Raw genomic sequence first — 25940 nt, 5'->3', positions numbered from 1 at the left:
ATATCAACAAGCAAAGTCAAAGGATTCACATTTAGAGGGTACAATTTGTAATTTAGTATTCCTCCAATATGGGAGATATTGGTAATGCTGATACAAATTAGGGTGCATACATGTATTCACATTAATTCAATTAGCTTTACATCCATGGCAATTCTGCCTATAGTTATCATGAAACTAGTTATGACCAATAAAATAAGACTGTTAGTTAAACACGTATATTACCTTGACGTGCCATGTTCTAGAATATGCACAACATTTCTCACACGTTTTTATTTTTATTTTTATAATAATCAAATAAAAGCTGTAGTCCTCAAAGGGATCCTTTAGTGTTTAATAAAATTTAGTTTTATGCATCAAAACAAATACTTTCAAGTTTATAGCCAACGGAAAGAAATACAATATAATAATGGATTTATTTACACAGGAAAATTAAAATTAACAAAATTGACTCATTAAGCGGAGTTATTTATGGGTTAATGTTGGAGCATCAAGAAGATGCATTCCTAAGAAATATTTCCTTCCCAATTAACAATAACCAATGGAAAAGATGTATAGCACATTGCCTTGGGGATCATATGCGCCATAAGAACTGGGAATTACAACCAAAGGGGCAAGATAGTAACTTAACTAAGTCCACTATTAAGAAAGGAAGATTAAACTCACAAAAATCAACTAACAAAAATATGTTCTACAGAGGAGAATAAAAGGGCGGAGTGGGGAGGGGGTTAATGTAGTACCTATATTCTTGGCTCTCTTCAAAAAGTGGTCTGCAATCTTCCCAAACAGAAGATGCAGTAATTTCCTATAAAGTGGAACAGAAATCAGAAGTTAGATGGGATGGTCAACACAATCAACTTACCCTAGCAGTTCAAAATGGAAATATCTATGTCCAATTTAACAACAGTCTCACTATACCTTGAATGTGTATAATAGCTTTGTGAAGTCATCGGCAAGACGTTGACGCTTTCTAGCTTCCTTCTCCTCCTTCTCCTTGGCTCTCTCTAATGACTCCTCAAACACAAGCTTCAAAGAAGTACAATTAAAATTTTAATTTAACATGTAGTACAGACAAGCTTCATGCACATGGATCAGGCATACTCTATAATCAGTGTGATTTCATCTTGATATGATAACAGAAGCAAGGTTGTTCAGGCTTATTTAACAGAACAATCAAATTGTCTCTCCAGCTCAGTCACTCCAACAAGGGATGGACAAATTATTGCCATGGGCAACAATAAGTAGCAAACATGGTAGCAATTAAGGCTCCATGTAAAGCATTTATGACCAAATGTAACACAGATAAACAGACATCCAATCAGAAAAAATAATGATCACTCACAGCAGCCAACCAATCATACATAGAATGCAAACGTGGTGTTAGTTGTATATGGGATTTCTTAAAAGAGATCTCATATAAGACAGCCACACACACGTCTTTATAAAAACAGAGGATAAAAAGCAAAACAATGATGATAATAATAGATTAAATAAATAAGAAGAAAAATAGCAGTAAAATTAAGGTGAAGGGATTATCCCAATGAGTAATAAAAATTTAACATCTAAATGAAACACAGCCTAATACTAGTCAGTCTAGTCTTGAGAATGTTTCTTTTTAAGAATTTTGGTGTAATTGAGAAAAGAGAATGAAGTCAGGATAACGTCATGAAAAGAATAAAAAAAGATACTAAAAATAGTAAGAAAGAGAGGCAAAGGAAGGCAGCATGAATTGAGTAATGTTTAGCATTATGCTTAATTTTTCAAAATACGTGTAGTGCATATAAAATTATAATATTCAGTTTATTTTTCTAGGTGTAAGTCTATTTAAAAATTGACTCAAGATTTAACAATAGTGGTATCTAAACATATCCAATACAGATACAAGTACACACGGATACATATCTGATATATATATATATATAGACAAGTAGAATATATATCTAAAAATTAAAATATATATTATTTGTTTTTCACAGATATGCTGGGATAAAATGGGATATGGCTTGTATATGACAAAGATACATTTGAGATATGGGATCAAAGAAAATGCATTGTAAAAAGAAAATGAAGAGTTTAAATGCTAGATTTGGGATCCAATGTGTTAGAAATTTTGAAACCTAAATTTTCTATGAATCTCAAACATGGATCATTGATCATGTGCTCTTTTGTTAATTTTTAGCTTCAAAATAGATTATTTATTTATTTATTTATGAGTAGCTTCAAAATTAGATTTATAATGTCTTGGTCTAAGTTTATGCCATTGGTGTTTGTTATTGATCTTTTAAAAAAAATATTGTGTGGTTGAGTGCGCACAAACAATTACAAATTAATTCATCAATGCATCCCAGCACTACTCTATACTAAATTCCCAAGAAGAAACAAATACGGCCAAGTTGGGGGCATATCGTATTCCTATCAGTGCTTCATAGGGTCAAGGGTCAGCACTTATGTCATCACAGTCAGGCCATGTCTCATGAAACAAAGAAGTTAAGAGGTTTGCTGAAGACGTCACACAAAGAGCACCAGATGATTTTTACAGTATAGATGAAAGTGTGGGGCGCATGCACTTAATTGAAGTAATCAGATAGCATCTAATTGACGTAATTAGATAGTATTTAATTGAAGTAAATGAGACATTGTTTAAAAAATAATAATCAGACATTGTTTAAAAAAAACCTTAGTAACTGAAAGCAATTATTCATAGACAATATAATGACCGAGTGATAATCACGTAATATTTAAACATAACATTTTAAATTAATTCTCTAGTGCTTTACAAAATAAACAAAACTATGATATTTGATAGCCACAATCAAAAGTACATAGTTTAATCAAAATATAACCAAAAGGCAAATACTATGCCTAACATAAGCAATGCAATACAATCCAAAAATATAGAACCATCATCATTACATCACACGATATTTAACCCTCATAATCTCACTCATCTAAACTAATAGCCTCTCCCTCATTAGGAGTATGTTGTGTACTAGAACTTGAACCTGTTGCCCTCCCTAGTAACCTCACTCTTGATCTCATGTTGAATCTTTCTTCAACTCCGGCAGCTCTAGGTTACTCATCCAAAAATAAGTAAATCCAGCAGCTCTAGCAACATTATCCCACAGAAATGGGGTGATTTGGAACACGATCACTCATTGCCTAATGTAACCCTCATCATCTTACTCATCTAAGCTAATAGTCTCTCCCTCACTAGGAGTATTTTGTGACCTAGAACTTGAACCTGTTGCCCTCCCTAGTAACCTCACTCTTGATCTCATGTTGAATCTTTCTTCAACTCCAGCAGCTCTAGGTTACTTATCAACTAGGAAGCACAGGTGCGGATTTAGGTTCGGGTGCGGGTGCAATGCAGCGACATAGCAATTTTTGAAAATGTAGGATACGGGTGCGGTAGGATACGTTTATTAATCAATTATTAAATATATTTTTATTTATATTTTCTATATATTGCTAAGCATTTTTTTTTCATATAAGGTAAACATATATCAATTTAAGAGAAATAGTAGATAATAAAGAGAATTAAGATGATTTTAGGGTTTTTCCTTTATAGATTGCTGACAAAACGGTGTGTTTTGATCTAATATTTTATGTTTAAAAAAAAAAAAAGAATTTTGGCCCATATCGGACTGATTCAGGTCCTGTTTTGGACCGTTCCAGACCGAATTGGACCGATTCAGGTCCTGTTTCCAACCACATCAGACCGTATCGGTCCAAATCAATTTTTTTTATTATAAAAATAATTGTCCACAGACGTGCATGCAGCTGCGTCCATGGTCACACAGTGCATCCATGCGAATCAGACTTATCAGACTTGGGTGCGCCAGCCAAATCGGCGCACCCGTGCTTCCTAGCTTATCAAAAACAAAATCCAGCAGCTCTAGCAACATCACCCCATGTCAAGTTTAGCGTGTACACAGAAATGGGATAATATGGAACATGATCCCTCATTGCCTAATGTAGAGTATTTGGCAGGAGAGGAATGCTCGGATTTTTTAAGGAACCAAAAGATCGATTCATGACCTAAAGCTTCCTTTTTTCCAAAATTTGCTTGGATGGATAAATGCATTGGATCATAGTCCTTTTGTTCTCATGTTTTCCTCAGTACACTTCCTGTGTGCATTGACTCATTGTATTTGATCTTTTTTTTTTTCAATGAAGTTTTATTATATATTAAGGAAAAACTACCCCATGTCAAGTAATCATATGAAACACAAGATCATTTTAGCAGTCATTGGTTTTTCTTCTCTTCTCCCAGTCAATCACTCATTAACATCATCTATATCTTTCAAAGAAATTAAACCATATGGTTGCTTAAATTTTCTTTTAATTTCTTTTTTTTTTTCTCTCTTCAGAAATTTTTAATGAAAGGTGAGCTTTGGTGTAGTATATCACACCACAATATTGGTATTTGTGTAACAAATGAAGTACCCGTATCAATAATATTAAGAAAGAATAAAAGAGCATGTTTTGCACTTACAAAAAAAAAAAAAAAAAAAAGAGCACACTTAGGCATACTTTTTCAAATGAGCTTCACTTTGTGAGTAAAAAGCACTTCACCCTTAGTGCTTGGCTTTGAATGCTTAAATGCACCCTTACCAACAATTGTACAACAGAAGTTTTGCTCTTTTTTTTTTTTTTTTTTTATGAGTATTACCTTAAGCCAGAAAGATGGAAAGCCGTCATCCATCCTTTAAATTATGATTAGAGACTATTACTAATAAAAAATAAAAAAAAAGGTAGAATGACTACTACTTAAACAAAAGTGTTACTTCTCCATTTAGATGCAGGCATTGCTCGCTTCTGGTTAGATGAGTAGAAAGAGAACTCACAGGAAAAATGTCCATTAGGGAAGATTTTTAGGGAACTAGAATAACTCATCTGGGTGAACAAAATTTTATTGCACTTGACATCAACCCATCAAATGAGAAGGACCTCAAGTTCTATTGAACCATAGATCTAAATAGACCACATGACTACATATTCTGATTTCTCAGATGCAATAAACTCAGAAAGAAGGGGTAAAATAAAACACAAATTATTTTATAGAGGTACCTTTAAGTTGATATCTGAAATTGGTGGGGAACCAACATCTTCAATAATGGCCTCCTTAAAGTCTTCAAACGTCCATGTTGCCAAAAAGGTAAGCTGCAAAAAACATAGTTGAAATTAAAAATATGCCAATAGAAGACACAACAAGAAGTTCATAATATCCTACCTTCCCCATTACATCCTTGATACGTGTTTTGTCATCACGATACTGTCAATACGCAAAAGAACCATGTTAGAGATTTATATATTAGCATTGCAGCTTTCAATTACTTCAAAAAGACATTAAATGCATGTCAAATATAATGCAGGGCAATGAACTCTCAAGGGGAGCATGTGTTTGGAAAATAAAATGAGAAGGAAAAGGGTATACAACCCAAGAATTGGCAACTAGGGTTCCATTACTTGTTAAAAAAATATATCAACAACTAGGATTTGCTTGTAAGCACCAAACCATAAGAACAGAAAATAGAACCTAAAAGTCAACACCTAGAGTTACTTGCAGTCAGCACCGAGCATGAGAGAATGCTAGGAATCTAAGAATTAGCACCTGGATTGCTTGGAATTAGCACCAAGCACCAAAAAAAACTTCCAACCCAAATTTTATTAATCCATGATCAACTTTCCATTATGGAGCCTTTGAAAAAGACTCCCAAATTACTTATCATAAAAAATTAATAACAAATAAATCAAAAAACAACTCCATAACTAAGAAAAGGAAATAACGCATAATCAATTATATTAAATACGAAAATAAAATCAAATAAAATTAAAATCCTAAAAAGTCTTAACATCTATCAGCATCAATCAACATTAAATACATCTATATTGGGTTCAACAGAATCAATCAGCATCAATTGGGTTGATGAGTGTAACTCAGTAACTGGCGTCCTCACCAAAATGTTTTCAAGTAGATTCTTCTTCTTTTAAGATGCATTTAAGACATCCAGGGCATCATTTTACTTCACTATTTAAATTAAGCCAGTATATAAACACAACAATGAAGTTTTTAGGAGCAGCTCGAAGCATAGATCAGGATAAATTAATAAAATAAAGATAATCAACAATACAACATGAAGCACAGAGGTTCTAATTTCCTGAACACGTGATCAATACAAGAAAAAGGGGATTGGTATTAGTGGTAGTAGTAAATGATAACAATAAATAAAACCAAATGGCACAACACTGAACCTATTGCCAAAACCACTAAAACCAAAGAGGTACATAAATGACAATCATCAATTACATAAGATGTTGACAAGTTCAAATTAAATAGGCTACGATGTTCAATGAAACTTTAGATCCAGCAAAAAAATAAAAAGCAAAGAAGAAAGCATCTTGTTCAGGCAGACCAAAAATAAATAAATAAATAAATAAAAATAATACAGAAACAAAAGCATGTGCAAAATCAGACACTTGATCCATTGATTAGGTCTCGGCCCAAAATAAGTTAATGAAAAATTGACCAAAAAAAAAAAAAAATGGTGAATAAATTACAAATCAAGATGATAACTTTCTTTTGTTTTATATGGGCTTATCCCATTTGCAAACTACCTGTGTGCTTGTGCCCCTTTTGACACTTTCTTACGATATCTTACTGTTTATCAAAAATTAAAACAAAGATAAAATAGGATCACCCACATCTGAGAGAAATTATAACAAGTTCTTTTTTTAATAAGTGAGAGAAATTCTAACAAGTTATCGAACTAAAGTTCACTTTTTAACTTTCGAATGCCCTAGAATTTTCAATTTAAGCCAGAACAAGTCTACAATTGAGGGACACTATAACCTCATTTTGTTCCCATCCAGAATTTAATTAAAATATTTAAGTTATAATCTTACATTTCAAAGCTACTTGAAGCTTTTTAACAAAAAACTCACCTCTGGAAAAAAAAGAAAAAAAAGAAAAAAAAGAAGAAACCACACTGAACAAGAGTGAAGAGATGGGAAAAAGACTTGCGATGTTTTTATTGTCTTTTTTTTTATTAAGTAAGAAAGATGTATATTAAAAAAAGCTACTTTATGCAAAATGAGCACAAAGTAGTCAAAGTGTTCAAGGAAGAAAGAGAAAATAACAAAGAAGAAAATCGATTACAAAAGAGAAGAGAACTAAGGAACAAAGGGAGGGAGTCACTAGATGTTAGTCCCCAAGCCCTAGACCAATCAAAAAGAGAACCACTAAAAGAAGAAAGCAGCTAGTCTCCCAAACTATCTAAGCACATATCAAATTATTTTAAAGTATCTTCTCTTATGAATAATTATTTTTATTCTATGTGTGTGTGTTGGGGGGGGGGGGGGGGGGTTATCAATTGCAAACAAAAAATCTTCCATATATACAATTATTATATATATTTCTATTGTAAATCTTTATAAAAGCAATAACTTTAATGGTCTGTTTGGCTTGAGAGGGAAGGAGGGAGAGTAAAGGGGAGTAGAGTAGAATTTGCCAAAAATTAGGCTAATTTCCTACCAACTCTACTCTACTTCCCCTCCCTCCCCCCAATCCAAATGGGCCCTAAACAAATATTTTGCCTCTATACTTTTCTTTTCCGACAAACAGAAGTGATTAATCAATAAGACATTCAATAATTAAAAAAAGAGAATTTACCTGTTTCTCTAATTCTTCAGCAACGTCCTCAAATAGCTCCTTTGGTGTGGAACCAGAGATGTTTGATGCAATGGCTTGATATTGAGGCAAATCCTTCACCTAAATACAAAGAAAAAAAACTCTAAACACAAAAGCAATTTCTAATCCAGAAGAACTTCCTATTCAACCAAATTTTTGTATTTAGGTGACTCTTCTTCAAATTTGTTTCACAATAAATGGAACAAGATAGGTACCTTTAAGCAATAATCATGCCAGTGAGTTTTAGCAGTAAGAATGCCAGTGGCAACATGTCCTTCCATCAGCAAGCGAAACTCATCACGGTTTTTCCGCTCAGCCCGCCTCAATTGTTCCTTATATTTGGACACAAATGAAAATGAGAAAATAGAGTAGAAGAAAATTAATAATCCTTTTTTATAAGTAAATTATACGTGCCTAGTAGGTTTTGAAACCATGACATCACCCTCCAACTAAAACTTGCAAGGGGAGAAGGTGCAGTTAAGCTAAAGGTCTTTGGCAAGAAAATTAATAATCATAAAGATGGATTATACCTTTTGTACCTTCTTTTGCTCCTCTTCATCCTTCTCCAGGTCACGTATATAGTCCTGCCACAACCTATGTCAACATATAGTTCCAATAAATATGATCAAGCATAAATAAGGCAAAATACCTCAAAAATGAGCAAACGGTCCAATTTTTCAAGACGTGAGCATCTTTCATCATCCTCTAAGCGATCTTGAACTTTTCGCCAGTGTGAATTTACCTAAAATAAAGAAGAAAAAAAAGAGAAAAAGAAAGGCTCAAGATTTTTATATAAAAAGAAACATATAGTAACTTGTCTCTATGACTCTTATATACTACATTTTTCAGGATATACCTTAATAAAGTCACAGGATTCCAAAAATTTCCTGTATTCTGCTACATTCTGCCTATGATCCTCCACGGCCTTTTCCTTTTCCTGCATTCATATATAAAGGCATAAAAAGAAAGAAGCATGTGCTTAACGACATACAGATGGCCTCTCCTGAAAAATATAATCTCAAATTCTATTGAAATATATAAAAGTGTGTGTGCGCACGCGTCGCTAAAGCATCTTTCTCAATCTATATGCAAAACAGCAATTGTGTGTATACTTTTTTAATCTATGTAACTGCATGACCCATAGCTTTTTAAAATATTAATTCATATTTTTTGAACCAGAACACATGATGCTAGCTAATATATAAAAGATCTTTCTTTTTCTATTTTTTTTGTAAAAGATGTAAAAGGAACGGTTATGCTAATTTAACTGCCTCCTGACTCAAATTTTACTTCATTATCGGTCCCTAGGCACAAAAGACTGAACCAACAAACAATATCACATCCTAGAAAAACATGCACATCAATAAAATGCTTCATTGATGCATTTGTGGTATATCCATTACCTATGAATGGGAAAACAAATTAACATATTTAACCAATATGCATACAATGTTTGCTTCTCATTCAAATTTCACGATTCCTATGACTTAAAAAGAGTTCTGCACATCCAAGCAAAGTTCTTGTCTGGTACAGATACGGAACAATTTAAGATATGACCGGCAAGCTGAAAAAGACATTTACAGTAGACATTGGAACATAAGCTTTGAAAAAGCTATAAATTAATGGCATTTCATGCTAGCAGAGAGCTGGCAAGGCTGTATTCAGTTGTCCCAGAGCAGGTTGGAAGATGATCTAATAGTTTGAAAGTAGAAGCAAATTGGGAGTTGCATGTGAGTTCTTTCTTTAAATCATTAAGGAACTAAAGGAAAGATTGTCCTGGAAAATGTTTAAATTTGGTAGCAAATAATAAGATTTCCTTTAGCAAGATACACAGTTTAAGATTCAGTCTTAAATGTTCATCACATATCAATGCAATCTGACATATCAATACTTCTACAAAAAGGTGATAGGTAGTGAACAGCTTCCTTGTGTATTATTATTTTAAGCAAAGTGAGTCTATGTTCAACAGTCCAAGAGTTGGATCATATTTTAACCTGATCAGGGACTCTAGCTGTCAAATCCCCATAAGTTTACACTTTGAAATTCAGCCATTTACCCACTATGTTGTAGCATAGAGGAGACACTAGGAGTTCCCTTGGATTACCTGAAACAAGGTTCTGACTTCTGACAGGTGAGGCCATGCATCCATGGTTTACTCCCCACTGGGCCTTGCTTTGGTTTTTTTTTTAATAAATAAATAAAAGAGNGGTGGGGGGGGGGGGGGGGGGAGTGTTGCACATATCAATTGCAAACAAAAAATCTTCCATATATACAATTATTATATATATTTCTATTGTAAATCTTTATAAAAGCAATAACTTTAATGGTCTGTTTGGCTTGAGAGGGAAGGAGGAGAGTAAAGGGGAGTAGAGTAGAATTTGCCAAAAATTAGGCTAATTTCCTACCAACTCTACTCTACTTCCCCTCCCTCCCCCCAATCCAAATGGGCCCTAAACAAATATTTTGCCTCTATACTTTTCTTTTCCGACAAACAGAAGTGATTAATCAATAAGACATTCAATAATTAAAAAAAGAGAATTTACCTGTTTCTCTAATTCTTCAGCAACGTCCTCAAATAGCTCCTTTGGTGTGGAACCAGAGATGTTTGATGCAATGGCTTGATATTGAGGCAAATCCTTCACCTAAATACAAAGAAAAAAAACTCTAAACACAAAAGCAATTTCTAATCCAGAAGAACTTCCTATTCAACCAAATTTTTGTATTTAGGTGACTCTTCTTCAAATTTGTTTCACAATAAATGGAACAAGATAGGTACCTTTAAGCAATAATCATGCCAGTGAGTTTTAGCAGTAAGAATGCCAGTGGCAACATGTCCTTCCATCAGCAAGCGAAACTCATCACGGTTTTTCCGCTCAGCCCGCCTCAATTGTTCCTTATATTTGGACACAAATGAAAATGAGAAAATAGAGTAGAAGAAAATTAATAATCCTTTTTTATAAGTAAATTATACGTGCCTAGTAGGTTTTGAAACCATGACATCACCCTCCAACTAAAACTTGCAAGGGGAGAAGGTGCAGTTAAGCTAAAGGTCTTTGGCAAGAAAATTAATAATCATAAAGATGGATTATACCTTTTGTACCTTCTTTTGCTCCTCTTCATCCTTCTCCAGGTCACGTATATAGTCCTGCCACAACCTATGTCAACATATAGTTCCAATAAATATGATCAAGCATAAATAAGGCAAAATACCTCAAAAATGAGCAAACGGTCCAATTTTTCAAGACGTGAGCATCTTTCATCATCCTCTAAGCGATCTTGAACTTTTCGCCAGTGTGAATTTACCTAAAATAAAGAAGAAAAAAAAGAGAAAAAGAAAGGCTCAAGATTTTTATATAAAAAGAAACATATAGTAACTTGTCTCTATGACTCTTATATACTACATTTTTCAGGATATACCTTAATAAAGTCACAGGATTCCAAAAATTTCCTGTATTCTGCTACATTCTGCCTATGATCCTCCACGGCCTTTTCCTTTTCCTGCATTCATATATAAAGGCATAAAAAGAAAGAAGCATGTGCTTAACGACATACAGATGGCCTCTCCTGAAAAATATAATCTCAAATTCTATTGAAATATATAAAAGTGTGTGTGCGCACGCGTCGCTAAAGCATCTTTCTCAATCTATATGCAAAACAGCAATTGTGTGTATACTTTTTTAATCTATGTAACTGCATGACCCATAGCTTTTTAAAATATTAATTCATATTTTTTGAACCAGAACACATGATGCTAGCTAATATATAAAAGATCTTTCTTTTTCTATTTTTTTTGTAAAAGATGTAAAAGGAACGGTTATGCTAATTTAACTGCCTCCTGACTCAAATTTTACTTCATTATCGGTCCCTAGGCACAAAAGACTGAACCAACAAACAATATCACATCCTAGAAAAACATGCACATCAATAAAATGCTTCATTGATGCATTTGTGGTATATCCATTACCTATGAATGGGAAAACAAATTAACATATTTAACCAATATGCATACAATGTTTGCTTCTCATTCAAATTTCACGATTCCTATGACTTAAAAAGAGTTCTGCACATCCAAGCAAGAGGAGGTGTGAAACCAAGGATTAAAACATTTAAAAAAAAAAAAAAAAAAAAAAAAAACCTCAAATGGATGGAACACCTTTATTCACTTGGAAAAACCCACGCTTGTAATTGCTAATGCAAAAGAAGAGAATATGATTTTTCTTACAAAATAAAGGAGTTTAAATGTGCTTAAATAAAAGTTCAATAGATAAATAAGCATTCCAATAACGAGAACCTTTACATTGACAGCTAACATTATGCCCATCCTTTTTCTCTGATTATATATGGAATACTATGGACAAAGATCTGAAATTAAAACTGGATGCATCTTTCACAATTGTAACATGAGCAAATGAAGTAGCAATTTCTTACCTTCCTCTCAAGTTCCACCATGTAGCTTTCGAAAAGATCCTCCCGGTCTCTAGTTCGTTCAACAGCCTTGAATCGTTCATCATTTTCAAACATACTTACAGCTTTGCTGATCAGGGCAAAATCTTCAGTTAGAAAATCTATAACATTTTGCATCCAACCTAAGATTATTATTTTCACACAAAAAAAAGAAAAAAAAAAAAGAGTAAAGTGAGAGGCATGAACCTCCATCTGATGGATGATGTTAGTTCTTTGGACTCCTGAAAAGACATCACACCAAAAATATATAAATAAATATTTAGGGAGTTAAAAAGCAGCATATAGATCAGCTTTATAGAGGAATGCCAAAGGGGACATGATAAACTTCAATCAACATACTTCCAACATCTTTGTGAATTCTTCCCGAGCTTTTTTCTGCCTCATGCGCCTCTCCTCTGCTTCCAGTTTCTTCCTTTGACCTAAGTACTGGTAATAACATATATAACCAATTTTGTGTTAAAAAAAAAAGATGGAATTTTTTTTTTTTATGTATATATAGAAAATTAATAACCAAGAAAATTTTGAATAATTAAGGAATAGTGGAATTCTAAAACAATTCCATTTATGCAAAACTGGGAAAAAAAATCAAAGTAAAATCATTCACATAAGTTGCACAAAAGGCTTACCTCATTAAATGCTTGCTTCCGCTCGCCAAGTGTTTTCAGAGCACCATATCTTTTGTCATTAATTATCTCTCTCATTGCCTGATGTTAAAATTCATTGAGAAGCATTTAGAAAGTGATGAGTGATGGTCAAAACAGGAAAGCATTAACCAAGCTACCTGCTCCCAAGTCCAATCAGACTGCACATTAACAGATTCCAGCAGAGCTTTGAATGCATTTTTTGCCTCCTAAATACAAAAGATGAAGTGGAGTTGAGAAACATGAGAATGACAATGACTGCACAGCTTCACAGTTCTGAATAAGAAACTCAATAAGAAATAAAACTACAGGTCAGTACCAGCTTACTGGCATACACCAAAGGTTCATCATCAAGCATTTTCTCCTCCAAAGGAGTCACATTAATTTTTCCAGCAACTGCCATTCCTTTTTTTGCTTCCTGCCAGGGACACCACAGAAAAATGTCAAGGAAATCAAATCGAGTATTTGGTTTTGGTAATTGTATGCCTATTTTTGACAAGGTGGTTAATATGTTTTGCAAATGGGCTGACCAAGAGCAACCTTGTTATAAAGGGTAACCTGAGATACATAGATATTATAATGAACTTATTTTACATGACATGCACTTCATGGAAAATAAAAATCATGTGCTTATCTCCAAAATATGCAACCAGCATCCAGGAGGACCAGGACAATTGTTGCCTTGATTGAAAATAATAGTCCAATTGAAGACTTACAGAAGCATCTGCTGAAGAAACTAGCCTTACCTCAATATCTTGTACAGAAGCTCCATCAACAGAACCTCGAGAGTCCTGAGATATTAGGTTTTCAAAATGACTCCTGTAACAATTGAGGATACAGAAGGAACATTCAAACTGAAACCCTAAGTCAATAAAATATAAATAACATAACATAAATTCAAAATAAAAGTGATATAATAAGTCTATACGTTGATGCTGGGTTGGCATTGATTGAAGCAGCAGGAACTCCAGTACTTCCTGAAACAGCACTAACTGGAGAAGCAGCCAGTACAGGAGGTTGGTTACCAACTGCACTTGCTGGTACAGCAGGCTGTGCACTAGAAACGACTGATGATCCAGAAAGCACAGGGGAAGGATTAGAAACTGCAACGACAGGCGTCACTAGAACTGGGCTCAAGGCCACCCCAGCTAATGTTGAAGTAGTGCTGGAGCTAACTGAGATAGTTGCCACAGATGTTTCAGCTGAGGAGACAGCGACATCGGGGGCATGAGAAGTCACACTTGGCTCTGATTGTGTTCCCTGGCTAGCTGCTTTTTGAGCCTGTTCACGAGCCAACTGAAAGCAAGCATCCCGAAGTTAAATTCCCCACAAAAAATTAAAATTAAAATTATAAATAAAATAAAATAAAATAAAAAGCCAAACTGAATGACAAACCTTCAATTCCTCTGGAATTGTCCATTTAGATTCCTTAGTAACCTTGTTGAAATAATACCTGCAAAAGCCACTCCTATTATAGCTTAAAAAAATTGTATACATCAAGCATTAAAAAAGAAAATGATAAACAGAATGCCAAAAATAGATACAGGTAAATGAAAATTAGACAGAAAATGAAAGAAAGAACACACTTTCTTCCCTCTGGAGAGGTATACTCCTTCCACACAGTTGATGCATCAGCCTTCTGTTGCAATGACAATAATAATTAAGTGAGCATGTGAAATTGAGAAGAGTAAATTGTTCAAGAGAGAATACTAAAGTGTTTTAAAAATAATAAGAAAAAGGGAAAAATTAACAGGGTCAACTGAATACATTTTCACACACTAAGGAAGGAAAATAAAAAGAAAATGTTCAACAATTAAAAGCAAATAAGAACAATGGAAAACTTACCTGCATACTTAGTTACTTTGTAATCTTTACACTTATACACAAAATATAAAACAAAGAATTGAAAATCAAAACCAGATCAACCTAAAATGCTTATGTTTATATATAAAGGACATGCATGCCTCAGTTATGACAAAATGCAATTAAATACAGGAAACAAAAACCATGCAAATTAAACAATATCCACAGTACAAGCAAAAAGTAAAAATTGACCAAAAATGGAATATTTAATGGTTAATTCAATAAGTGACACAAATGTGGCCCTAATTTCAAAAGCAATTGCCGCATGTTTTTGTCCATCCAATATTGTCTCCAAAACAACCCCATAAACACAAAATATTCTTGGTCGTCCTAATATGACCAAAAAGAATAGTAGAATCCCTAAAGGAGCTCTTGCAAGAAACACTTACCTCATCCTTGCAGTCAAATGAGTCCTCTAAACACAAACAATAACACAACCTCGACAATTGAAGCTATAATGTAAGGTAAACTAAGAATGATATGTGAGCCCTTATGCACATCAAATTTGGACACATTTACAAGTTTCTCACTATACCTAAATGTTTAGTTACAATAGATGATCCATGATGAAACCATAATAATAAGGTATATTTGACAGCGTGTCTACCATTCTTCCAACATTCCATGATCTCTATCAACCTGTAATACAAGATGAACACCATCCAATTAAATCATTCCAACAAAATCATTTGTCCATGATAAAGTTGTTACAGTATAACCGCTAATTTTTCTGACAGACAATGAACTCCATAATTCATATTAGACAAGCAGAGAACACTGTAGAGTCTCTGCATACTGCACAATAGAAACTCGTAATGTATAACAATCTGAGAAGAGAAATTCCAGATTTTAAGCAGCAGCTTCAAGTATGTGGAATGAATTCCTATTCCATTCATGCATCTATCCATTCCCTTAGTATCCCAAGCACATTATCCTCAAAAGTCCTAATATACCTCCTATCACCTTTGAGCTGATCATCATCAGATTTGATGAAACTATCAGCTCAAAAGACCCCCTCTTAAAGCCTAATGGTGCACATTACAGACCAGAGTTGACATAAATAAGACTACTCAGTGCCAATTTTGAAGAAAATTCTTTACCTGCATTGACATATGGCAAGTGGGGATAGTGAGCAGCACAAATAAAAATATTAAAAACTAAAAACAGAGTGACAAAGAATGTAATTTGCATTATCATAGTATGGTGAAGGGTAGACACTTAACTTCTCAATTATAGTGAGGCTTATATCATTACATTATATACATAAAACATTGCTAAATGTTAACAGAGTCACCATATGACAGCAGCACATTAAAAGAGGGCAGCCATAAGGCAGAAAATTTAATAAATGTTATTGTCACACAATATGTTGTCAAACAGGACATACTATAAATTTGAACAACTTTGAGAACTATCAATCATAAATGAACTGTATGGCTATAAAGATGGAACCCAATCAAAGGTTGAATGAATGAGCTCAAAAAACTAATCTGCTACAAATCCAACCAAGATCATTTACAATGACTTCCAGGTCTTACAAGAGAAAAAAAAAAAAAAAAAATTTAATATTGATCAATAATAATATGATCTGGAACAAAATATTCCCCAAAAGACTGAAGATTTTTTTTTTTTCTTTTTGCTTTTTTTAAAAAAAGGATTCATCTCCTACTTCTATATGTAGGACCATATCAGGTAGGGACTCTTTTTGCCTTAAAAAATGCAGAACCTAAAAGAAGAGAAAATACAAAGTTTCCATAGCAGCATCTGCTGCACAATCCAAAGCGTATTTTAGATAAAATAGCAACATCTTCATGTAAGCTACAACAAATTGGCAAATAATATTGCAAAATTCAACCCAGAAATCATGTTTCCTATTATTGCGAGGGAAATCAAGAGATAGCATCCAACAGGTAGTATGTTGGATATTAAGAAGAAAATATGTATTTCAGTCTATGCTTGTCTCTCCAATAAGTAATAACACACCAATGTATTAATAAGTATTTGATATGTACTAGTCATGCATCAATCTTTTAAAACATGCAATCTTAAAGAGCATGACAAGGCATGGGACAAATATAGAACTATAGTAATTCCTATATTTGACCACCAAATCAGAACATTTAAGCAATCTAATCTAATTAGAAAGAAAGTGAATCAGCCAGTTCATGTCTATCTCATGCCTAACACAATCTAAAAGAAGAGTACACCGACCACGAGAGGCCAAAGTTTTTTAACACTAAATTTTAAAGACATTGTGAACACACATAATTCTCTCATTACTGAAATTTTAGATTCCATATGCTATTATGTCATCTCAACTACAAATCCACTATTTCTTCACCTAAGAAAAATTATTTTTTGCCAATTTGTAGCTTAACTAAAGATGTTGCCAGATTTGACAAGAAACCCACTTCTTTAGGTGGGTTAAAATACCCGGTTGCCCTTTAGGCTTTGTTTGGAAGTTCATAGGTGAATGGAATGGAATGATCATAAGGGAATGGAAATGAATTGAATGTATTTAAGTAAGGGAAAGGAATGAAATGGAAGTAAGTAACCTTGATTGGATGTTTTAAAATAAAGGAATGGAAATGAATGAAAATGAATGGAATGTAAGTAATCTTGTCTGGGAGTAACATAGAGGGAATAAAATGAAATCATTTTATAATAATATTACTATTAGACCCTATATTTTAAAATAAAGGGTTGAATATATAGGGGTATTTTGAGAATTTAAGTAAAAAATTCATTGAATCTAATTTCATTTTCTCCCATTCCTCCCAATTTTGGGGAAAATAAAAATTGAGGTTTTAAGGGAATAGAGAAGAATGAATGTTCCCTCTTACCCATTCCATTTCCTCTTACTTAATCTCCCAAACAAGGGAATGAACTTTCCATTCCCTCTACTAAAACTCCTAAACAAGGTAAGGGAAGAATATTCTAAAATTATTCTTTTCATTTATTTCCATTCCATTTCATTCCCTTCTCCCAAACGAGGCCTTAATGTCAAGGAGAAGCTGAACTATGTTCTCTAGAAACCATTAGGTTCTGAACTTTTTCAGCACCCTCAGCCCACTAGGAAAAACACAACAGAATTGAGCACGGATTTGTATATGCAGAACATAAATCACCATTAACTCCATTACAAGTCAACCTAGAGAGCCTAAGAAAAAAGATTCAAAAATATGAAATATAATACAATCCACCAACAATTTAAACTTGGGTACAACAATTAACATTGACCCAGCTTTTCATACCTCCAAAATCAGTAAGCACCTAATTGTACCTGCAGAAACACCCTTTGAAAACCATAGATACCAAACAAGTCATAAAAAACAAACAAAAACATGCAATTGTTACATTTTTTTTTGTTTGATCATGCAACTGTTACAAAGGAAAGAAAAAAAATACCAATTATAATAAAAGGCACAGTAAATATGAACATGAAAGATGGATAAATAAAAGTTACAATCTCACAGAACACATATCATGGAGACAGTATATTGCTGTTTTGTGGAGCACACAGGCAAGATTGCAATCCACATTCATCTAAAAAAGAATTGCACAATGGTACATGAAAAAAAAAAAAAAAAAAAAAAAGAGGAAGAAGAAACAACAAATAAAAGCAGACAATAGTAGCAGACTATTGCCATAAAAAAAAAAAAAAAAAAAAAAAAGAGGAAGAAGAAACAACAAATAAAAGCAGACAATAGTAGCAGACTATTGCCATAATAAATATGAAGTTGATTCCTTATCCTACGACACCAATATTTGACATTGGTCAAATACATCCAACCACCAATTCTGGATTAAAATTGACCCTACATGATAAATAATATGTAAATAACAAATTGTTGCCTGCCTTGAGAAAGTGAAACGCCGCCTTCATAGTGAGCATATAGAGCAGTCGTTAAATTTCTCCAAACTTGCCATGACATCTACAAACCAGTGAAGCACATGCAAATAAAAGGAGAATTCGCATAAAACAATTATGATCAATCTGGCTCCAATTATCAGCACCCATAAAGAGAAAAAAATTTGTGGCCATACTAAAACATTTCAATGGCATGTTCAACAGGTAACAGAAGATGAAAATTAAATACGGCAAAAGCAACCAATCAGTAATCTAACTCACCTCAATTGGGGTCATCAATTCTGGTGGCTTCTCCCAACTAGACTGTTTTGTCCTCTTGTTGTAATAATATCTGGAAGAAAGCAAGATTTAGTCAGAGTGAGCTACTGAGAAAAGAGAATGCCATCAACCATTTCAAAGATAAAATAAAATTCAAATCAGAATGCTGAACTATTACAATGAAGCATAAGGTCAATAACATTGCAGGAGACAAGCATAAATAATAAGACCTGCAGCCATAGCAATAAATTACCTTCTCCCATCTGCAGATGAATGCTCTTGCCAATCAGATGAGGACTGTTGATTAAGGCTAGGGACATTTACTGCCTGGATCCAAATTAGAAATTCCAAAACCATAACTAGTCAGTTTTCACAAAACAACAAAAATAAATAAATCAACACACAAGGACTAAAGCCAGATACAAAAATCTATTAGTGTTACATTGAGCAATTATCAGAAGCATATTTCAAAGTTTCTCATGTTACTGCTGAATTCCTAAGAGGTGACTGCAAAATATCACTACCCTCCCCTCTCAAGTTATCTACCCTTCAACTCATACAACTGAATTTCCCTTAAGGTTATTGAAAATATGAATATCCACACCTCTCAGGTTATCTGCCTTTCACTTAGATTACAATTTTGTTAAAATTACTTAACATACATTGCTAGGCTTAAATTGAAAAAAGGTAGGAGAAATGATTACTGATGTCATTACATCACAGGATAATATTAAGGTTAAAAATGTCACAAGTTATATGGTGCAATAATCAGTAATCCACTCAAGTTAGCAGGTAAACCTAGTCTAAAGAAAAATTAGGAACCTGGTCAACAATTTTTAGAAATGCGTTAAACCAAGACTTGGATCAAATTCAGAGTTTGCTTTACCATGAGGATGCCAAGACAAGATTTGAAAACAACAAAGTAAGTGAAAAAAAAGGGGGGGGGGGGAATATATATATACATATACGTAACAATGAAGTAAGACTACAATACAAAGAAAAATCACCTTCTCCAAATTAATATTATATTAAAATGAATTAAATATTATTAAGAAATGTCATATTACACTTTATGGGCAAGAATAAATTTTTTTCAAGAAAGTTAAAAAGCACATCATAAATAGTGAAACGCAAAGAAAAGCAAGGAGAAAATGAAGAACACTTACAGAATCCATAGAAGGAATGACTGGAGGTTGTTGACCAGTCTGCTGCACTGGTGTCGCAAATGCTGCACTCTGACTTCCAGAGGACATCCAAGGTTGCCCTGCAACAGGTACAACAGGTGCAGGCATTTGAGACATTGGCTGGAACTGGGACGATGCACTAATATTATTTTGGTGCTGGCCAAAAGAAGATGGTGCAAACTGAAGAATGCAGAAAAAAGTAAATAAGTGCCAAATCTAGGCCACAAAATCAAGCAAAGCACATAGAACAGGAAAACCTTAGTGAGATCTTACAGTATATGATGAAGAGATAGGTATTCCTGAACCAGGCATATGATTCACTAAAGCAGGGGCACTTTGTTGAGACTGCAGTGGCATGGATGCAAGCGGCCTATTTGTCTGACCATACGGCAGTTGTATACCCTGTGATGATGGCATAGCATGACCAGGCAGAGTTGGCCTTGAAGGTAACTGCTGAATTGGTTGAGAAAATTGTAGTGGCTGACTTGGACCAGCTGGCATTGGAACATTGGAGGGAAACCCCTGCCCCATAGGCCGAAACTGCTGAGATGCCGGTGGAACAAATGGCTGTCCTTGCTGTGTTGGAACTGGCCGAAACTGCAGCCAAAGAAATTTCCCATAACACAGTAACTCAAAACTCTTATAAAATAACAGATGATAAAACTCACAAAACAAGGAAGGGAGAGGAAATTACTTGCATAGATAAAGATGAACCAAAATTTTGAGGACCCAAGGATCCAACTGAAGGAGGCCGAAGTGGCTAATCCGGAGAAAGAGAGACCAGGAACAAAGAATTAAAAAAGTAAAATAAATGCCATATGCCTTCATATAAAATCTAAATAAAGTGTAAGCATTTATATGAGATTAAAAATGATTTTCTATAAGCAAAGGTTCATTCAAAAATGATTTTCTTTAAGCAAATATTCATTCAAAAATGATTAATTGTGCAGACCAAAAATAAAAGAATAGGTTTAGAAACAATTCAGCTGACCACAATGTCAAGACAGTGAAAGCACCATGTTCACATAATCACATTCAAGTTAATTTTATTTGAAGAAGAACAAATTTTCAATCTAAAAAGGTAGGAAATATATTTTCATAATCAGAGGGATGTGAACAAAAATGACTGAGATACACAGATACTCAGAAAAAATTATCACACTTCAACCTACTTCTATGAAACCTTTGCTAGAGTCAACTTGTTTGAGATGAAAATAAACTCATACAGCTGAGTAAACAAAGCATATTCAAAGAGTTGTAACCACACCATAAAAATATGACAACAATAAATACATAACTTTGGGTGTATAAGGTTCAGATTCTGAGTTATAAAGCCAAAAGTTAAGTTTGCTACCTGTGAACCAGAGGACTGAGAGTTGTTGGCCATTTCACCACATAAGCAAGCCCCCTCAAATGGCTGAAAAATTAACAAGTCAGAAGTTTTTTTTTTTTTTTTTTTTATTGATAGAGATGCCAATGAACTCATTTGACTATGATCAGTGGAATAAATAATAAGATTAAACAAAGAGAGCTAATGTTACATTAGCCATAAGAATTTTTTTTTTCTTTTTCACTTCATAATCAATGTTGGTAAAAGCGTTGAGTGCACTTAAGCTCATAGGCCTCTTGGAGCTTAGGAGCAAAGTACAAGTGCACTCTTGATTGAAGTGAACTGCACATATTTCTAAAATAACGTATAATAACCTCTGCTACAAAGATAAATAATATGTAATAGAAAACGTTAATAAACTCAAAATATTAATATATTTTGCCTATTAGCTAAAACGGTGCAATTGCATAAAGTTTCGTTAGTTCAAATTTTATGTAAGTTATTTCAATTTCTTAAATTTTTATTTAGTAAATTTGAAAACAATTATCATTGGACAATATGATAATAATCTAGTCATAGAAATTTTATACGTAATTCCCTTTTCTTTGACATTTTTTACCTATCAAATAAAAAAGAAAGAAAGAAATTTTATACATAACATTTTTATATAGTTCTCGCATTTTATAAAAGTACATAACTGTGATATGTTCAATAGACAGAGACAAGCACAAGAATAGTAAATTATCCTTTTTTTTCATGTTTTTTGATATGTTAACAAAAAAGTTGTTTGTGTGAGTTGGCTTAGAATTTTTTTCTTTCATTAGCTCGATATCATTTGCCCAGATTATTTGAGTTCTTAGAAGTAGATGGATGCACATTGCTCTCCTGTTTGTGGGGCTGTAGCACTGTGTTATCTTATTGATTTTGATAAGATGTTATTACTTGTTGATGCCAAATGCCTTGTACCTCTTGATGTTTCTAGCAAAGACATCCAAGGTTCAAATCCCCCTCTCCCAGCTATTGAATTATGNGTAATAATGTGATAGATGCTGTGTTAGAATTTCTCTAATCTGGTTATATGGTTCCTAATATTAATGCTACAAATATTGTCCTCATCCCAAAGGTCAAAAGCCTTGAGAAAATGTCTGATTTTCTCCCTATAAGCCTTTGTAATGTTATATGTAAAATTATCTCTAAAGTCTTAGCCAATAGACTGAAACAGATTTTGCCTTATATCATCTCACCTACACAAAGTGCCTTTGTACCTGGAAGGCTCATCACAGATAATGTTCTATTGGCCTATGAGACTTTACACACTTTACATTGTAGAAATAAGGGAAAGACAGGCTCTCTTGCATTGAAATTGGATGTAAGCAAGGCCTATGATCGGGTTGAGTGGGCTTTCCTTCGTGGTATGATGTCTAAAATGGGATTCCCTGGGCATTGGATCAATTTGGTGATGTCTTGTGTTTCTTCACCCTCCTTTTCTATACTTATTAATGGTAAACCGTTTGGAATTTTACCTCGTCAAGAGGGCTCCGTCAAGGAGACCCTCTATCACCTTATTTATTTCTTTTGTGCGCAGAAGGGTTTACATTGTTACTAGCACAGGTTGAGTTGGAAGGGAGGATTCATGGAGTCTCTATATGTAGAAGGATACTAGTGATATCTCATTTACTATTTGCGGATAATTCATTGTTGTTCTGTAAAGCCTTTCAAAGGAAGTCCAAGAGATTAATGGGATCTTACAAACTTATGTAGATGCTTCGAGCCAGTGTATTAATATGGAGAAGTCTTCAGTTTTCTTCAGTAATAACACCCCTAAAGGATGGGAGATTGGCGGTAAAAGAAGTGACAAAGTTTGAAACATATTTGGGGCTGCCTACACTAATTGGAAGGGCTAAGTATAAAACTTTTGCCTATCTAAAAGACAGAGTGTGGAAAAAGCTGCAGGGATGGAAATGAAAGCTTTTATCAAAGGCTGGAAAAGAGGTATTAATTAAGGCTGTGGCCCAATCTATCCTGACATACACAATGGGGGTTTTTTTTACTACCAACAAAGCTTTGTGATGATCTCAATGCTATGTGCGCTAGTTTCTGGTGGGGTCAAGTTGAAAGGGAGAGGAAAATCCATTGGCAGAGGTGGAGTGTTTTAACTCAAGCCAAGAAAGCTGGAGGAATGGGATTTCGGGATTTGAGATCCTTCAATCTTGCCATGCTTGCTAAACAGGGTTGGAGATTAATGTAAAACTAGGAGTCATTAGTGTACAAGTGCCTTAAAGCTCGCTATTTCCCACGAAGCAATTTCTTGGAAGCAGTTGATTTGCCGACCAGCTCATTTGTTTGGAAGAGTATTATAACAGCCCAACCTATATTAAAAGATGGCTGCTATTGGAGGGTGGGAGATGGGACATCTATACGGGTTATGTTGGATAGTTAGATACCCAACCACCCTACTAAGAAAGTCCTAATCCACCTTGTTGAGGAAGAATGGGAATGGAGAGTTTCTGACCTCATGGAATCTGAACTGAAGTGCTGGAATAGAGAACTTATCATGTCAAAGTTTCACCGAGATGATGCAGAGGCTACATTGCGGATACCACTGAGTAAAAGACAAGTTGAGGATTTGGTGATTGTGCTTCACACTCCTAGGGGTATTTACTCAGTTAAATTAGGATATTATGTAGCAGCTCAAATACTACGGAAGGCAGATTGGGCAAAAAGTTCAAGAGGGCAAAGTGGAAATAAGGTTTGGGAAAAGCTTTGGAAGTTAAGGGTCTCGAACAAGATCAAAGTCTTTGGCTGGAAGGCGTGCCAAAACATTCTTCCAACACAAGATAATTTAGTCCACCGGAGGATTCTTATGGATAATACATGTGAACTTTGCAAGATTGAACCAAAAATAGGGGTACATGCCTTATGGGAGTGTGGAGTGGCAAGGGATGTATGGGTAAGTAGTTCAGTGAGATTGAAAAATTTTGTGGGTGGTCAGAGGGATTTCCTGCAACTCTTTGAAGAATTGCTGGACAGGTTGTCAAAAGAAGAGGTTGACGTATTCCTTGTCCAATCCTGGCTCATCTAGTCTTAAAGGAATAGGATTATCCATTGTGGAAAGCTACAAGCACCGGCCCAACTTAATGAGCGTGCCTCTGATATGTTGGCCGAGTTTCAGCAAGCTCAGGATCAGCTAGGCATAGTTAACAGATTCAACATAGACAGTATATGGAGCCCGCCACCAATATTGAAGTACAAACTTAATTTTGATGCAGCCATTTTTGTGGATCTTCAGTGTTCGGGTTTTGGAGCAGTCATTCGTAATGACAAGGGTGAGATTATGGGAGCAATGTCTGCCAAGGGTCCTTAGGTGCAAGATAGTAGTGAAGCTGAAATCCTTGCTTGCCGTAGAGCTGTAGAGTTTGCTATTGATATTAGTTTAACTGAATTGGTGATTGAGGGAGATAGTGCTTAGGTGATGACTTCCATCCAATCAAATGACACTAATTTGTCTAGGCTAGGCCACATTAATGCTGATATTCAATGTCTAGTGGCTGGTTTACACTGGGCAGAGGTGAGAACAATGAAACGGGATGCTAACGAGGCAGCACACTCTCTTGCACGATATGCAAGAAATATTTTTGATGTTGTATATTGGTTGGAGGACACTCCACCATCGGCCTTGGAGGCTCTGTCTTATGATTCTATTTGATATTAATGAATGAAAGTTGGCTGGTTTTCAAAAAAAAAAAATTCACAGGATATATTTGCGGTTGGGACTGACACATCCACTATAACAACAGAATGGGCACTAGCAGAGCTAATCAACCAGCCAAATATAATGGAGAAAGCAAGACAAGAAATTGATTTTGTAGTTGGAAAAATGAGACTGGTAGAAGAATTAGATATTATGAACCTTCCATACCTCCAAGCTATAGTAAAAGAGACATTAAGACTTCACCCAACTGGACTAGTAATTGTGAGAGGGTCATCTAAATGGTGTACTATTTGGGATTACGAGATTCCACCAAAGCCAAGATTACATGTTAATGTGTGGGCTATTGGCAAAGACCCCAACCACTGGGAGAACCCATTGGAGTTCCAACCAAATAGGTTTATTAGCTAAGAGAAGTACCAGTTGGATGTGAGAGGACAACATTTTCATCTGTTGCCATTTGGGAGTGGAAGAAGAGGGTGCCCTAGAACTTCCCTCGCATTACAAGTTGTTCAGACAACCCTTGCAACTTTGATTCAGTGCTTTGAATGGAAGGTAAGTGGAGGAAAAGGTACTGTTGGCATGGAAAAGGGTTCTGGGCTAACCCTTCAAGGGCTCATCCCTTAATTTGTGTGCCAGTGACTAAGCTTAATCCATTTCCATCAACCTAAAAAAGCACTAAGAAAAAATTGAAGTACAACGAAACAAAGTTATATAATAGACAAGTATTGAAGTATTACTGCTATTTTTTTTTTTTTTGACAAATTATCTCACTACTTATAAGACAAAGGGTCTGTTTGGATACAGATTATTTTACTGAAAATTGAAAATTGAAAACTGAAAACACTATTGCAAAATAATTTTTAAATGCGTGAATAGTGTCGTGGGATCTATTTTTAATATTTTTTTTGAATAAAGTGGTTGTGGGTCCCA

General features: G+C 34.4%; 2 protein-coding genes across 2 annotated transcripts; one reads left to right on the top strand and one right to left on the bottom strand.

The window, feature by feature from the left end:
* Positions 1-737: 737 nt before the first annotated feature.
* Positions 738-21406, bottom strand: LOC112012153 (pre-mRNA-processing protein 40A; the record flags this gene model as incomplete). Its single annotated transcript, XM_065764611.1, is given in 25 exon segments — positions 738-802; positions 916-1023; positions 5068-5160; positions 5231-5272; positions 10231-10329; positions 10464-10580; positions 10779-10832; positions 10898-10990; positions 11105-11185; positions 12116-12221; positions 12338-12372; positions 12491-12577; positions 12778-12855; positions 12933-13001; positions 13112-13210; positions 13539-13611; positions 13721-14088; positions 14188-14245; positions 14379-14431; positions 18788-18857; positions 19038-19111; positions 19951-20148; positions 20242-20565; positions 20663-20728; positions 21323-21406. Coding segments are annotated over 25 exon segments (2543 nt in total), but the record flags the coding sequence as incomplete, so codon positions are not given.
* Positions 21407-22164: 758 nt separating this feature from the next.
* On the top strand, positions 22165-24662 carry LOC112012693 (uncharacterized). Its single transcript, XM_065764609.1, has 3 exons — positions 22165-22329; positions 23739-24350; positions 24414-24662. The coding sequence occupies exons 1-3, from the start codon at positions 22165-22167 to the stop codon at positions 24660-24662; spliced, it is 1026 nt and encodes a 341-aa protein (XP_065620681.1).
* The last annotated feature ends 1278 nt before the right edge of the window (positions 24663-25940 follow it).

The sequence above is a fragment of the Quercus suber genome, unplaced genomic scaffold, assembly GCF_002906115.3.
Source record: "Quercus suber isolate HL8 unplaced genomic scaffold, Cork oak 2.0 scaffold_572, whole genome shotgun sequence".
Lineage (NCBI taxonomy): Eukaryota > Viridiplantae > Streptophyta > Magnoliopsida > Fagales > Fagaceae > Quercus > Quercus suber.
The sequence above is the reverse complement of the archived record's forward strand: the minus strand, read 5'-3'. Positions and strand labels throughout refer to the sequence as shown.